At 39.8% G+C, this 17500-nt stretch overlaps 1 protein-coding gene across 2 annotated transcripts in view; it reads right to left on the minus strand.

Moving 5' to 3' along the window:
- Positions 1–2258: 2258 nt before the first annotated feature.
- The window catches only part of Syx8 (syntaxin 8), a 16016-nt gene continuing 774 nt past the window's right edge, over positions 2259–17500 (minus strand). For both annotated transcript variants that reach the window (XM_045731490.2, XM_045731491.2), the window contains exons 2-7: positions 13489–13621; positions 9198–9340; positions 7007–7134; positions 5775–5867; positions 5229–5330; positions 2259–4232 (exon numbers count right to left, since the gene is read on the minus strand). In XM_045731490.2, the coding sequence (XP_045587446.1) occupies positions 4174–4232; positions 5229–5330; positions 5775–5867; positions 7007–7134; positions 9198–9340; positions 13489–13621 (658 nt within the window). In that variant the 3' untranslated portion in view covers positions 2259–4173. The remainder of the gene's footprint in view (positions 4233–5228; positions 5331–5774; positions 5868–7006; positions 7135–9197; positions 9341–13488; positions 13622–17500) is intronic.

A 17500-nucleotide genomic window follows, 5' to 3' on the forward strand; every position in this document is an offset into this window, starting at 1 on the left:
TACTATCATTACCACATTTTAGGAAAATAACTTCATAAAGATACTTTTAATGCCATCGTATCAGTGGCTTTATACATTGTACTTACCTATGTATCATCCTGCTCTTGTATCCTATGTATGAACACTACAATAAAATATTATTATTTATAAAAAAATAATAAACTAGAGTGGAATGAAGTGATTAGTTCAATAATTTCAAAGTATGTTTTGATTTAATAAAAATTTTTGCCTTGAGCATGACTGTCTAATCAGTAATTATATTATTTGTAAATGCATCAACAATCCTGTTATGTTGGTTTATGGTGTAAAGTAATTAGTTCTCTCTGAGGCTCGCAAATTATATTTTTGTAAGAGGTTACAGCAAGGATTTTCAGAATGTTATGTCTGTATTACACGAGGCTGCCACTACAGCTGCCAGCACCACCACCACCAGCCATGTCACCACCACAGCCATGTCACCACCACCACAGCCATGTCACCACCACCACCAGCCATGTCACCACCACCAGCCATGTCAACACCACCACCACAGCCATGTCACCACCACCACCAGCCATGTCACCACCACCAGCCATGTCACCACCACCACCACCAGCCATGTCACCACCACCAGCCATGTCAGCACCACCACCACCAGCCATGTCACCACCACAGCCATGTCACCACCACAGCCATGTCACCACCACCAGCCATGTCACCACCACCACCACAGCCATGTCACCACCACCTGCCATGTCAACACCACCACCACCAGCCAGGTCAGCACCACCTGTCATGTCACCACCACCACCACCAGCCAGGTCACCACCACCTGCCATGTCACCACCACCAGCCATGTCACCACCACCACCACAGCCATGTCACCACCACCAGCCATGTCACCACCACCACCACAGCCATGTCACCACCACCAGCCATGTCACCACCACCACCACAGCCATGTCAACACCACCACCAGCCATGTCACCACCACCATAACAGCCATGTCACCACCACCACCACAGCCATGTCACCACCACCACCACCAGCCAGGTCACCACCACCTGCCATGTCACCACCACCACCACCAGCCATGTCACCACCACCACCACCACAGCCATGTCACCACCACCACCACAGCCATGTCAACACCACCACCAGCCATGTCACCACCACCACCACCACCAGCCAGGTCAGTACCACCAGCCATGTCACCACCACCACCACCAGCCATGTCACCACCACCACCAGCCATGTCACCACCACCAGCCATGTCACCACCACCACCACAGCCATGTCACCACCACCACCAGCCATGTCACCACCACCAGCCATGTCACCACCACCACCACAGCCATGTCACCACCACCAGCCATGTCACCACCACCACCACAGCCATGTCACCACCACCACCACCAGCCATGTCACCACCACCACCACAGCCATGTCACCACCACCACCACCAGCCATGTCACCACCACCACCACAGCCATGTCACCACCACCAGCCATGTCACCACCACCACCACAGCCATGTCACCACCACCACCACAGCCATGTCACCACCACCACCACAGCCATGTCACCACCACCACCACAGCCATGTCACCACCACAGCCATGTCACCACCACCAGCCATGTCACCACCACCACCACAGCCATGTCACCACCACAGCCATGTCACCACCACCAGCCATGTCACCACCACCACCACAGCCATGTCACCACCACAGCCATGTCACCACCACCACCACAGCCATGTCACCACCACAGCCATGTCACCACCACCAGCCATGTCACCACCACCAGCCATGTCACCACCACAGCCATGTCACCACCACCACCAGCCATGTCAACATCACTTCATAAATACGAAGGGAGCCAATTAGATAGTTTTAAGTAAGAAAAACTACAGTAATGTACAAATTCATTTATTCAGATCTATTAATGTCACCACCACAGCCATGTCACCACCACCAGCCATGTCACCACCACCACCACAGCCATGTCACCACCACAGCCATGTCACCACCACCAGCCATGTCACCACCACCACCACAGCCATGTCACCACCACAGCCATGTCACCACCACCACCACAGCCATGTCACCACCACAGCCATGTCACCACCACCAGCCATGTCACCACCACCAGCCATGTCACCACCACCAGCCATGTCACCACCACAGCCATGTCACCACCACCACCAGCCATGTCAACATCACTTCATAAATACGAAGGGAGCCAATTAGATAGTTTTAAGTAAGAAAAACTACAGTAATGTACAAATTCATTTATTCAGATCTATTAATATATATCACGATAAGTATAAATATTTCCCCGCCCCATGAAAGTGCCGAACATAATAATGATAAGTTATAATACACTGTAGTTACATTAATAAACTTATGTATGTTTGATGAATCACGATACCCATTCTTGTCACCCTGGTGATTCTTGTCTTCTTTGTGTATTTCACATATTTTGACTTGTATATTCACTAGATAATCTCGAGCTATTGATCGTCCTACTGTGGACAGTGACTCGAGTACCAGTACCACCTGCTATCAGCGATACACAATGGAATGCTTTAAATAATTCCCATTGTCAGGGACAGGGAGCCTGTACTTAGGCTTATTGATGTCCCTCTCCCCTAAAGTCAACAACTGACCTTCCCTGGAATGCAACCCACAACATTTTCCTAATTCCTGGGTACCTATTTAGTGCTAAGTGAACAGAGGAATCAGGTGAAATGAAATGTTCCAAGCCATTTTTTACCAACCTGGGGATTGAACCAAAGATCCTTGTTTGTGAGTCGAGGACACAGGTCACTGTACCATGGACAGTGCTCTAGAGTCGCTCAAATTCAGAAATCATAACGTAATTCTGACTACTTTTAAATTTGAATTGATCTAATAATATGAATCATTTGAAGTACTGTAACTGCCTCAACAAATGATAAGCAACTGAATGTTTTTGTGATGGAGAGGGAAAGGGGTTAAAGCAGTCACTTGACTAGATATGTTCCTTGGAAAATGATTAGCGGTGAAATATTTCTTTTCTAAAACATACAGTTCTAATTACCATATAACAAATTATCATCCTTCACAGACAGCCCCAAAGAAAACTGAACCTTGAAGAGGTCACAGTGCATTTAAGGACAAAATTTAGAAGAATGCCTCAAAATTTTATACCTTGCAGAGTTAGACCTTCTTGTTGTACATCAAAAGAAATACATCAGATATCATTTTCTCAGTAAACATAATACAATCCTTCAGGAACACTTGGAAAACATTAATGTCCTTCAAGAAAATGCAAACAGCAATGATAAACAAGTTTGAACAATAAAACAAAGTTTTTTTCACAAATCTAACAGTATGCAAGACAGACATCAAGCTGTGCAGATTATGTATACTAATGCTCAATAGAATTCTAAAATCATATACTGTACATCATTCTATTCAGTAACTTGGAAACTTAATGACACTTTTTGGAAAATGTTCCACCACATCCGTTTTCTGCTAAAGGAATGTCATATTGGATATTCACTTACAATTATTAGGCAGGGCAAAGTATCACTTACTGCAGTAATGTCACTCATATGTAGGTATTGTGTCAAATAATGCAGCAAGTAAAATGAATTTAACTATGTATCTCGGTGCATGTATGCTCACATGTGTCATTGCATATACACACACACATTAAAGCATGTATGTACACGTGTCAGTGCATGCACACTCACACGTCAATGCACACACACACACGTCAATGTACACACACGCGTACACATCGGTGTATGTATACACACATATCAGTATATGTGCACACATCATTGTATGTACATACATGTCATTGTATGCACACACACACACACATGCATGCACACATTATCACCATACTGCAAAATTCTAACTTGAAGTTTACAAAACACTGAATACTAGACACGAGGAACCTCCAGCCTGTCATCCAGATCATGCACCATACATCATAAGTTTTGTTCACTATTTATTGCAGCTACTGTGTTGGCCAGAGATTCCTCGTGCCATTTTTATACATTTTATACAATACAGTATTCAAGTTCCGAGTCAAATATGTTATAGGCACTGAAATTCATTTCTACACTGAGGTTTTCCTAGGCCATGGCACCAATCACTGTATGCAATTAATAATTCATCACATCTTGGTTTTACCGTAGTTACCAAATAGCAACAATGACGATAGCCATGAAGAGGACAGCAATCACCACCCAGTAAGCTGCAAAAATAAAATGTATAGAGTAAGAGTGATGGCTTCTAGACATCAATTACTTTTTGGTGCATTTCCTGGACACTCATCAAATCATCACGACTTGACGAGTGTCCAGGATGGCACAAAATATTGTCACTTTCCTTTCATGTGTGTGTGTGTGTGTGTGTGTGTGTGTGTGTGTGGGTGTGTGTGTGTGTGTGTGTGTGTGGGTGGGTGGGTGGGTTTGTATAACTTGTTACAGACACATTGTGATATTCTCTGCACTTGTGTGATATAACCCCCACCACATTTGATAGACTTGAATTTTAATATGGGTTACAGGATAAAAATGTGTTAACATTTCTAATATCACTGTAATTACGTGGGGAATGAGTAAAATACCCCTTTGTCTGGAGATCAGCAATCAGGGTGTTCACACCCTGCTAATTTTTCATTAATATATCCATAGGTATTGTATGTACAGGATCCATTTCAGTGTCATTTTATAGAACAGTGTCTCTTATGATTCATAACCTAACTTTTGCAAAAAATATAATACAGTACTGTACTGTATAACTATATTTTAGTCCATCAAAAGCTTGCACAAGTGTCTAGTAGAGACTAGAGACGTTACCTATTCAAGACCAGAGAACCTAAAAAAAAAAAAAATCCCCCCCCAAAGAAAACTCTTTCAGTTCAACTCTTAGCCCCATTTCTCATATAACATACCCGGGGACCCTCAAATAATGCCACCAAATAATAATCTTACAACCAAATATGAGGCACATTTGATTTCTTAAGAATATACTGCTGGCATTATATGAGCTTTACTTATTCACATTCACCCATCAATCAGGTATCCTTATTCCAAACGCCCCTCAGTGTTCAAAGTCTGGCAAGGTCAAATGTGACATTCTTGCTGCAAAATATCAAGATTTACAAAAATGGTAGTAACACTACCATTTGACAACTTTTTTGGATGTATAAAAATTGCTTTAGATTCATATCAATCTCAATACTTACGCCATGTCCTTGACTTTTTTGTCACCATGGAGATTTGGTCGGTTTCATTAACAACATTGTTCTGTGCGTTATCTGTGCGGTCAGCAATGTCATCGAGTAAGTCTGTTGAAAACAAGAGACATTAATCTTTATTCACCGAATCCTCGCACGATGACCTGAGTTTGATATCTGATCCAGTATGAGCAACAATGAAGAGCTAACATGGTTAGGATGATGAACAAAATATTTGTTACAAAGTGTGACACTGACATTCCTGGGTGTTGGGGAGGAGGTTGTGGACAAAACTGAAGCAAAACATCACAGGATAACAAGACAAAGTTTGGCTTAGGATGAGCTTTATCAAGTCATAATCCTAAAATAACAGCTTATGTGCCTCCTTCCCCATACTGCAACATGTATGAGTTAATGGCTTATATATACCCATATCACACTACAATAAGTATGAGTTAATGGCTTATATACCCACATCACACTACCCTAAGTATGCATTAATGGCTTATATACCCACATCACACATGCACTAAAGGCAAAAGTCGTCTGACTTACCATTCTGTTCCACGACCTCGTTACCAAGAGCTTTGGCAATTTCCTTCTGTTGACTTACAACTTTAGACAATGCATCAAGCCCAGACTCTTGCTCTGAAAAATGATAATATTTACTGATGAACTGAATACACAAGTGTCCCAGTGTTGGGAACAGGAATCCTGTTAGGTTTAATAAGCTCCTCCCTGGTCAACAAGTGACCTCAGCTAGGATGCAACCCACAACAGTTGCCTATCTCTCAGCTTCCTTTTTATTGCCAGGTGAACAAAAGTATCAGATGAAAGGAAATGTACCCAAATATCTCGCTCTCCTTGCCTGAGAATCGAACCGAGGTTCAGATAGTTGTACACAGACTGCACCAACCAGCATGCTCTAGGTCACATGGAGTATCAATAAATAGTAAACTATGTTAAATGATTGATACGTATTCCATATGAGATGACACTTTTTCATGCCAATTCTTCCCCCCCCCCCCTATCAGGTATTGTGTTTACAGAGGTAGAGAAGACCCATCCATAGGCTTTTCTGGAAGTGACATTTTCTACACTGCATTTTGTATTAAGTAGCAAATCTCAGTTGAAATATCTTGGGGTGAAAATGTTTTTCCATGTACACAAATACTTTATTTTATTTTATTAATACTGTTACATATACAAATATGTCGCTTTATGCCACCTTCTTTCTGAAGTCTTCCCAGTTGTGTATCAGAGCTCTCAACTTTGTTGCACAAACACTGCAACTCTCTCTCACATATTTCATGAACCTTAAGTTATCTAATATATTTTGTTATTATTTTTCATACATTCACGTACTATTTTCACTTCTGATCCGTTAAAAATTAATATTTCCTTATTTTCACTGCTAGTAATACTGTATGCATGTTTCCTTGGATAATTGATGCAAAACTATCTACTACCTACACTGCTCGAAGCTGTATTAAAATTTTACAGCCATTGCCTCTATGCTTTTATTGCTAAGCTCATTTAAAACTCGCTAATTAAAATTAAAATATATATCTGCATGCAAATAATATTAAACTTGTGTCTTTTGGACAAATTTCTAATTTACGTGAAATTCATGAAGCCTTATAATTGTAATTAATACAAATGTGAAATTTCTTTTTACACTCTTAGTTTCAACGTTAAATAAAATAAGTTAGAAACAGTCAGACTTGCAGTTGAAGATTGACAAAAACCTGAGAATGTTTACAAAATCACTTGTATCAAGATCACACCTTCAAGAATACGTCCTTGCTGCCGACGTAGCTGATCAACAGTCAGGCTGCTGGTGTCCACTGAGTCGTCCTCTACATGCCAACCTGAGGCAGCGCTCTCAGCTGGCCCAATTGATTGGTATTTTCTCCTACGGAATAGAAAATTTAGTGTATTTTATTACCTACCAACGCAAACATAATGTAACTAGTGACATGCAAACACACAGAGAGATGGACGCACAAATTAAATAACCAAACTTATTTTAGTCTTGACTGAAACAGCTCTTTAGCAGAGACTGTACAGTATGTACTTTTAACCGCGCAAATGTCCAGTAGCCATTATTATTTAAATCCAGATTTAATCAAATAATATTAGCATATCAATGTAGGAGCGGCTTATTAAAAAGAACAAGCTTTGAATGTAGATGAAAATTTGGTGTCTTTGCAAGGCACTTGGTTGTTCTCTCTGGCAAGAATGAACTAGAGCACCATGTCTACAAAACATACAGAGCGGGGCTTGACTTGTCTGTGCTGCAGAATGAAACCAGATGGAACTTAAGACTAAGAAAAGTGACCCAATCCAAGTTAGCCCAAACATCTAGACACCCAGATCCTCAGACATAGCAAGACCACATCAGTTTTACATTCCCCGAGATGACAAATAGCACTAGGAGGACTTTTGAGTGAATACAAAGTACAGTACCATCTATTTGTGACTTCAGACTGGACTGAGTATTTTCCAGTATCTTGCACCAATAAGACCTGATAAGAGAGACATTCGAAAAAGCTGGTGTTGCATCAGTGCTGAATGTCAACCCGTCCTGGCTGTATAGTGTTGTTAATGGGAATAGCAGGAACTTGTTTAAGTTGGGATTAATAGTGGTAAAACTCTGAAATGCCGATTTGATACATCATAAAGGCCAGGGTTATACCTAAGCTGCAGTGTCCTTGACACCATCTTGTTGCACTAGTCTTTCCACAAAATTACCTCATCTGGCTGTGATGCATTCTACATGGAGGTAATCAGTAACATCTCAAAGAATATCATAGAGCAGTGTATTAAAAAAAAAAAAACCCTGCTGTATCACTGTGCAGACATTTCTCTTCTCAGGCAGCACTGGTTTCCATAAATTTTTATTAATGTGTATATTTAATTAGTTATATTTATTAAATGCTAACTTATACGAGTGGTAAAATAAAAGCTCGGAAAATAATCTGAATTCAGGAAACCATCTTTCTGAGCAGGTCACATCATTTTGCCATTCCTGTTCTCTCTTCTTCCCTTCCTACCTAACTCTCACAGACCTCAGAGTTTTGCAGCCTCTTTTTCACATGCAAGAAGAGTATGAAACATAAGACCTCAAGGTGGGCACTTGACAGCCGAGTGGACAGCGCTTCGGATCCTGAAGTTCCGGGTTCGATTCCCGATGGAGGCAGAGACAAATGGGCAAAAAGTTTCTTTCACCCTGATGCCCCTGTTACCTAGCAGTAAATAGGTTCCTGGGAGTTAGACAGCTGCTACGGGCTGCTTCCTGGGGGGGGGGGGGGGGGTGTAACAAAAAGGAGGCCTGGTCGAGGACCGGGCCACGGGGACACTAAGCCCCGAAATCATCTCAAGATAACCTCGAGATAAGGTGGAGAGGTGATACTGCTTGGTGGCTGTGAGGTGGTGCAAGCCTGTCTGTAATTGATGACTAAATTAATTCAGAGTTCCATTTGATGGTCACAGCATGACAACACTGGGAATCATAGACAGGCATGTACTGGATAAGCACCTCCAAAGGATACCTGATCAACCAGGCTGTGACTCATATGTCAGGCTGCGAGCAGCCGCGTCCAACAGCCTGGTTGATCAGTCCAGCAACCAGGAGGCCTGGTCGACGACCGGGCCGCGGGGACGCTAAGCCCCGGAAGCACCTCAAGGTAACCTCAAGGTAGGTATCATTTTCTTGAAGTTGGATGACATAGTCTCCAGTCATTTCCAACCACCATATACAAATCTTAATGGGTGCTTCAGTCTCTTGTGTTGCTAATGTCATATACTGTATAGCTCGCATGGTTAAGTCATAAGCCTTCAAGGTGTGCTGGATATGTAACTTATGAGAATTGCAAAATGACTGCTCAGAATAGCTGCCCATTTAAACATTATAAGCCAGAGTTATCTCTCACACTATTACTTATAATACAGTGATTTCTAAATTTTAGAACTTACTCATTAAAATCCATATCTGCTTTTTTTAGAGCACTTTGAAACCTTTCACAAAGACGTGTTCGTCTCTCACGTTCTGCCGGAGTCAAGTCCCGTAACTCCCAGTCGTCTAATCTTGCTATCAGGTCCTCTACTTGCTTCACTGTCTGTGATAAAAAAAAAATCTAAAATATAAAAAAATATAAAAAAAGATACCACACTAGAATGCGTTCAAACACTAACTCACATATCGTAAAAAAAAGGTCACAGCCAACCATGTTTGCACTTTGTTCGTGCACTTACACACACACACACACTTTGTGTACAAGTGTGTATATTCTCTTATTGCACTTTGTGTGTGTGTAAGTGCACTTTGCACTTACACACACAAGGTATGTCACTTTATCCTAGTTGACTTGCTCATCTAACAATTAAACACGTTATATAACTATCATTACTTCTAGATTAAATGTCACTATTAACCATAATTATCTAGTTCTAGGATTACAGATTCTCCAATATTATATCTTTGATTTCCAACATAACAATGTTACTAAAACAATTTCAAATATTTTGTTTCATGGAGAAATCTTTTGTAACTTCTCCTACAAATATTCTTATCTCTGGGCATCTTTCTAACATCATTTAATATACCTGTTAAATATTAATATTTAACAGGTATATTTACATACATATTTAACAGGTACAGGTATATTTTGGGGGGTGTATGTGGGTGTGGATGGAGGGGGGGGGGTGAATAACCACAGTATTCTAAATCATCTCAAGACTTTCTCACCTCTATGTCCAACCCTCACAGTCAACAACCTACAAACGTGCACTACAAATAATATATAATTTGCTGTCTGGGTTACATTTGACTTACACCAATGCTGACTAATGGCCCACAAATACAATCAACATACTGTACTACATAAACACATTAAACTGATTCAAGCCGCATAAAAAGCAGAACTTATATAACTTATTTTCCCCCCCACATATTATTTTGTTCTCTTACTTATTCCCAACTGACTACTCCCATAATTAAGAACCTTTGTAATCCAAAATTTGAAAGAACAAAATAGATCATAACATTTATATTCTCTCATTGCCAATACACAAGAGAAATGCAGCCAATTCAGTAACCACATACTGTATTTGTTAATAAATATCCCTTCTAAGTGCTGTACTGTATAGTTATTGGGCTCAACTTTTCCTCGTGATATTTGCCTCTGACCAGTAGTACATTAGTCTTGAGACCTGGGAGTATAAAACCCTGTTGCCAACACAATGAATAATCATTCCTGCTCATACTTAAACCCGACATAGTGCATAATAGTGCTAACAGAGTTACGACAGATTATAAAAGCCAATCTAGATAGCCTGAGCATTTAAAATGTTCTACATAAGATGAAGCTCATTATTCACATTATGAAGTACTGTAATTGTTTATGATGCCTTATGTGGAAAATTCATAGCCCTCTCATTGTGGGAAGACACAGTATTGTGTATGTATGCCGTCTCATCTTGTGAAGACACGGTATTGTGCATGTATGCCGTCTCATCTTGTGAAGACACGGTATTGTGCATGTATGCCGTCTCATCTTGTGAAGACACGGTATGTATGTATGCCGTCTCATCTTGTGAAGACACGGTATTGTGCATGTATGCCGTCTCATCTTGTGAAGACACGGTATTGTGCATGTATGCCGTCTCATCTTGGGAAGACACGGTATTGTGCATGTATGCCGTCTCATCTTGGGAAGACACGGTATGTATGTATGCCGTCTCATCTTGTGAAGACACGGTATTGTGCATGTATGCCGTCTCATCTTGTGAAGACACGGTATTGTGCATGTATGCCGTCTCATCTTGTGAAGACACGGTATTGTGCATGTATGCCGTCTCATCTTGGGAAGACACGGTATGTATGTATGCCGTCTCATCTTGGGAAGACACGGTATGGTGCATATATGCTGTCTCATCTTGGGAAGACTCAGTATAGTGCATGTATGCCGTCTCATCTTGGAAAGACTCAGTATGGTGCATATATGCCGTCTCATCTTGGGAAGACTCAGTATAGGGCATGTATGCCGTCTCATCTTGGGATGACATCTTTTTTTTTGCCTTGTGTTCTGAATATATTTTATGTGTAAGTGTCCACAACTTTGTATGTATAAGTACATTAACAGCCTTAAGCTATGGGGCCTTTAACTAGCCCCAATACTGTACTGTACTAACATCAAAGTTAATACACCAACACATTTTCATGCTTAATGCACTTTAATTTAGATGTCAACAGTAGCATTCAAATTATTGTGCCTTAGTGGAATTTAGGTGACAGTTTGCAGGCATTCTCAAAGTGTTGAGCATCAGCCTTAATAGGTAGGTGCATTTGTTTAGGTTCATATGCTTATGGTTAGACAAAGCCACTTTAAATTAGATGCCTGTCAAAATGTGAGAACAGTCAGAATACTCAACCTCCCTTATCATCCCTATCCCAGTGTGGTAATCCACACACACTGCCTCACTCCTTCCCCAGCCTGTCCTCCTAAGGTTTCCCAATGTCAAGAAAATGGTTAATTTAAAGTGTCCTCTCCGAACCTACCTGAGGACCCAAAACAGAAAACGGGACAGTATGTCACTTTCACGAGCCGCTTCCATTTTCTAGTACAATTTTTGGCCTTATATAATGCATACGAGCAAAATGCGACGTTCTCTTTGGGAGGACAGGTTGCTTTCCCACCACAATCACCTCACTCCATGTCCTTATTATAAATGAGAATAACAGAGAAACCTTTCCATTGTAAATGTGGTTCTGAATTCATGAAAATGCAACATTAAAGTGATATGAATTAAATAATCAGTGTAATTAAGCACCAAGCAACTTATGTGACAATGAAATCCTTTAATAGAAAGGCTTAAAATAGAATTTCATGCAATTTAGTTTACTTTAAAATAAGTCAATTTAAGTCCCAGCATTTAAGAAATACTGTATTTGTTCCAAGTAATACTGATCATTCATTTAAACACAGTAGATTGATTGATTGATAAAGATTAAGCCACCCAAGAGGTGGCACGGGCATGAATAGCCCGTAAGTGGTACTAAACACAGTACCTTTCAACTCCCAACATGTTAAAAAGTATCCGTGTCATTGGTCCAGGTGGGACGTGTCTCCCAACTGATGAATAATTCTGTCCGGGAGACAAATTTCCATTACTGTATGGGTAAAAGTAAGTAGCCAAAAGATGTCTCGACTAGTTGGCAACCTGTTATAAGCTGTCCACCATAACAATTTACAGTTTTCCCGAGGATACGACCAGATCAGTTCCACTCCTGACTTAGTACTGTACACTAAGATAGTGGATTATTATATACAGTACAATAGTTATAGCTTACAGTCCTAGCTATATATTGCATGTGAAACCTGAAGAGACAGTTTAGAAAACAAGATGACATTGAAAAGAATGAATTTAGAAATAACCATGAATAGCAGTTACCAGAAAAATCATATAAATCCAATTATAAAATGTGCGTAACTACTATTGATGCTGTCAATAATTTTGCAACGAGAATATCCAGGATGTCATGGTTGGGAAGATGCTGAAGAAGATGAGCTCAGGAAGGTAGTCAGTGATGATTGGTCAAAGTTCATGCATCTAGTGTAATACAAAAACATGCTGACATAACAGTGCTAGATGATGAACCCAGTAAAATAGGCAATTTTACCTTTGAGACATGTGACCTGTTCTCCTCTGTGAGGCCTGTTCATGGGGAGAGACTGTTCTGATTGTATGTTGGTGGTGGTTTGCTATTTCCTTAATGTGCTAGAGCTGATTTTCTGTGTGTTATGGGTCTGACTACTCTATAAGCAGAAATTAGAATATATCAGCAAAGCTGTATAATTTACAATAAGCAACTACTCATGCACCAATTTACTATAAGCATGCTTCATTCACTTAGGACTAACCTGTGGACTTCTCGGATGCTGTAGCTCCCCTCTAGTGTCAGTCTGTACTCAGGTACAGCACTTTGCCAGACTAAATGGTGTCCTACTTACCTTATGCATCTTTCAGCTTGTCAACACTATCCCCAATAACCACTTCTTAGTCTACATTTGAGATGTTTATTTAGAATAAATTGTCATCCACACTTCAGTGGAAATAAACATTTCATTCACCTGGGCACTAGGAGACTTGAACCGCGGACACCCACGCATGTGAGGCTTTATTTAGAATCTTTGCAAGTTACTTTTATACTGTTTACTTTCCAAGAGAAGCTAAGTTAATGATATTAGAAGAGCACAATGCTCACCTGAGGTATGCTGGTTCTCAGTTTGTTTGAAAGTAGAGCATGCTGAACGGTGCCAACAGAGGCTTGTCTTCTCAGAGTGACGGTTTCAGTCACCTCACGAACCAGCTGTTCTATGTGCCCATAATCAACCAGCCTGGATGCACGAGTAGTTATTTGCAATTGGAATCACAGAAATGGTAACAGGAGTCAGGAATTAGAAAAAGGGGGGTTGCTTGAGGAGAGGCAGTAGTTGAAGAGCATAAATGATTATGAAAACCTGGACACAAGGACTCTATACAGGCAATTTAGGACTAACATGACATTTCAAACTATGGTAAATATGTTTTTGCGTACCAAAATTAATTCATGATTACAGTTATGTATTGTGAAGAAATCTAACAAGTATTATTAATCAAGCATTGAAGAATATATGACATTTATATATCTACAATATTTTCCCAATTCAAATTACTGTACCATGGTTAAAAACAAGAGCCCATTCATCACTCAATTTATTATCAAAATATTTGTTTGAAATGGATATGTAAACAGATGTGGATCCACTACGGCCGTCTTAACAGCATTATGTGCCCCTGGGTAAACCAGTGTGCTCGGGCCCCTATGACAACCACTAACAGGGATAAAAAGTAAATAGTCAATATTAAGCATATATTTATTTTATTAGCACTTCAACAAAACTGTTGTTAAAACATTAAAAACATGTTGTAGAGCAGCAACTAATCAACATGATAAACATTTGAACAATACACAAGGCTTTAGAAACAGCATTACAATACAGTACTTTAGAAACAGTATTATGAACAATACACAAGGCTTTAGAAACAGCATTACAATACAGTACTACAATACAGTACTTTAGAAACAGTATTATGAACAATACACAAGGCTTTAGAAACAGCATTACAATACAGTACTACAATACAGTACTTTAGAAACAGTATTATGAACAATACACAAGGCTTTAGAAACAGTACTAAAGCCATGTGTATTTGAACAATACACAAGGCTTTAGAAACAGTACTAAAGCCTTGTGTATTTGAACAATACACAAGGCTTTAGAAACAGTACTAAAGCCATGTGTATTTGAACAATACACAAGGCTTTAGAAACAGTACTAAAGCCTTGTGTATTTGAACAATACACAAGGCTTTAGAAACAGTACTAAAGCCTTGTGTATTTGAACAATACACAAGGCTTTAGAAACACAAAAATACTCAGTAAGCTATACAGATTGATGGCACAGTATGAAATTACTACAAACTTCTTATTATAACAAGCATTTGCGGCATTTCTTTTCAGAGAATTGCTTTATTATTGGCATGAAGTCAATGGTCTTCAGGATGCCATTTTCACATAATTTTCACATTCATCTAAATGGTCATAATTCCAGTCTTTGTGATACATATTATCCAGACGTTCACACTTTTGTTTCAGTGCATCAGAAGCAATGGTTTTCAATTCACTGAAGAAAGAAAAAGAGATTTCCAATCAGTGAATAAGCATCTGCATGTTTTGTCAGTTCTAAGATTAGTGTCCAGAATAGGGAGGAAAGTTTCCATCTTGAATTTTTCGGTTTTAATGAGATCTTTCCGCTTTTTCCCATCACTGTAATCTGTAACTGGACACTTACTCTTGGATTTGAATTCATATTCACTAAATTTGTTTCTAGTTTCCTGAAGATAGGTTTTCATAGACTTTAGAAGATTCATGGCAACAAGCATGTTCACATCTTTTGATTGCAGGATCTTGTTTGTTTTGTTTATTCTTTCTAGCATGTCATTCCAAAGAATTGTGAGAGATTGTTTCCAGGTTTTAAATTTTTTGGCTCAATCCTTATCCCTCTCGCTATTCATTTGCTGTTCATTGTCAGCTGAGAGAGAATCCAGTGCATGTTTTATTTTCCCAAAATCCCCATACAGAACATGAACAGCATCAAAATGTCCTAACCATCGTGTGTCAGACAGACGCTTGACCCCAAAGTCTTTTCCTAAAGACGATAACAATACATTCCAGTGAGGAGTAGAACCAGCAAAAAATTAATACAGATGCTGAACAAAGTCAAAAAATTTTATAGTCTGTAGACAACACTCTGCTGCTTTTACTCCCACCAAGTTCAGGCTGTATTCAGCACAGGAGACATAGATGGCAAACTCATTGAGTTGATGAAGGGGACTTGCCCGAAACGCTACGCATACTAGTGGCTGTACAAGAATGTAACAACTCTTGTATATATCTCAAAAAAAAAAAAAAAAATGAATCCGTGCTTGCAGTCCAGTAAGCACGGATTCATCCAGTAAGTCCATACATATTTGAGGCATTATCGTATGACTGACCATGGCAGTTTGAGTGGAATTTTGTTCTGATTAAGAAAATCCATAAGTGTCTGTTAGATAGATCCTTTGCTCCATGAGAACAGATAGGATGAACATCAAAAAAGTTACACAGGCTCACAGGCTTTAATGTATTGGATAGTACAGTTCTAAGTTCTATACAGGTATAGGTGTAATGGTTTAGCACTTTCTCCTGATAATTCCATTCCATTCCTATCTTTGCCGAGTGCTCAAAGTTGGAATTTGATGTTTGCTATATACCGATGCTTGTGCTTTGTTCAGTGCACCTGACTAATGGTGTAATGGTGCCAATGGCCTCTCATCCCTGTAGGGTTTATTGTATTGTAAGGTTTTATCTGGGTTGTTATGGCTTTCCCATTTGATTCCATGCACAACTGCTGTTTTTCCCTTTCACAGTGTGTGTGTGTCAGTGCATTTAGATTCTAAAAGCCATTCGTGTTGCTGCCATCATGCAGCTTGGTGGATTCAGGAGTCTTCATCTGCAGGTGTGTACTGTACCATTTTTTGATACCATTCTTCAGTTTTGGCCGATACACCTTCTTATGCGAGTACCCATCAGGCTGTGGCGACTTTACAGGACCATGCTTTATTTATAGACTTGGTTGTAGTGTAATTTTATAAACTTCCCATTTATTTTTATTTTTTATTTAAATATCAGCCCTATACTAATCAGTGATTGGGGACCTTTCTGTACCACTCAGTTTGTGGTTGCAAATCAAATCCTGTTGATTGTACATACTTGCAGGCCCTGCACTGAGAATGGCCAACCTTGCCTACTGCTATGGAGTAGTCAATGAAAAAAATACCAATGTTCTGATAATGTTCTAGGGTTAAGTACGTGACATACATTAGACAGCATTGTTTTTATACCAAATATACAATATGATGTAAGGTTTGGTTATCCCATTTCAAAATACAGTAATACAGCTCCCTTTGGAACTGTTTCTTACAGTTAGCCGACATACTAATTGTGGTCGGCCTAAGGTTCTCTGGGTTCACATGTATGTGTGAGACAAATTTGAAAAAATTATATAAGACAAAACCCCAGCAGTGCATGCAAGTAGGGAAGAGAGACAGCAGCCATGTGAAGACCAAGACACATGCACAAACACCACCTGCACCTCCTGTTACTATAAAGAATATTTAAGAAATAACTTAAAATTCTAGTCCATGTTCTTTGACTGGGCAACTTAACAGCCGAGACTTTATGTATCTTACACAAACTCCAAACTTAAAGAACCTCTTGCCTAACTTGAGTTAAGGATTGTGGATACAGATCCATAGGTGCCACTTGCCATGTTGGGCTCGGTAAGAATGACTAACTTGCAAAAATGTTACAGTACAAATTATAACACTTTAGGAAACGATATAATTGGAATCGTATAATTTAAAAAGCAAGGTTTGCCTAAACACCCAAACAACACACACACATGAATGTGAAGAAATGACAATGTTTCAGTCTGTTCTGGACCATTACCAATTTGATCAACTTGATAATGACCCAGGAGGACTGAAACATTGGTGTTTCTTCACTTTCAGATGTGTGGGATGGCTATCACACTCTTCAGTCACATTACTGACTCATCGTCTGCACCCAAACCACATACATTAATGGCGTGTCAAAGCGTTCTGGAAGGATACAAGTCAAACAGCAGAAAATT

Source organism: Procambarus clarkii, chromosome 92 (genome assembly GCF_040958095.1).
Source record: "Procambarus clarkii isolate CNS0578487 chromosome 92, FALCON_Pclarkii_2.0, whole genome shotgun sequence".
NCBI lineage: Eukaryota > Metazoa > Arthropoda > Malacostraca > Decapoda > Cambaridae > Procambarus > Procambarus clarkii.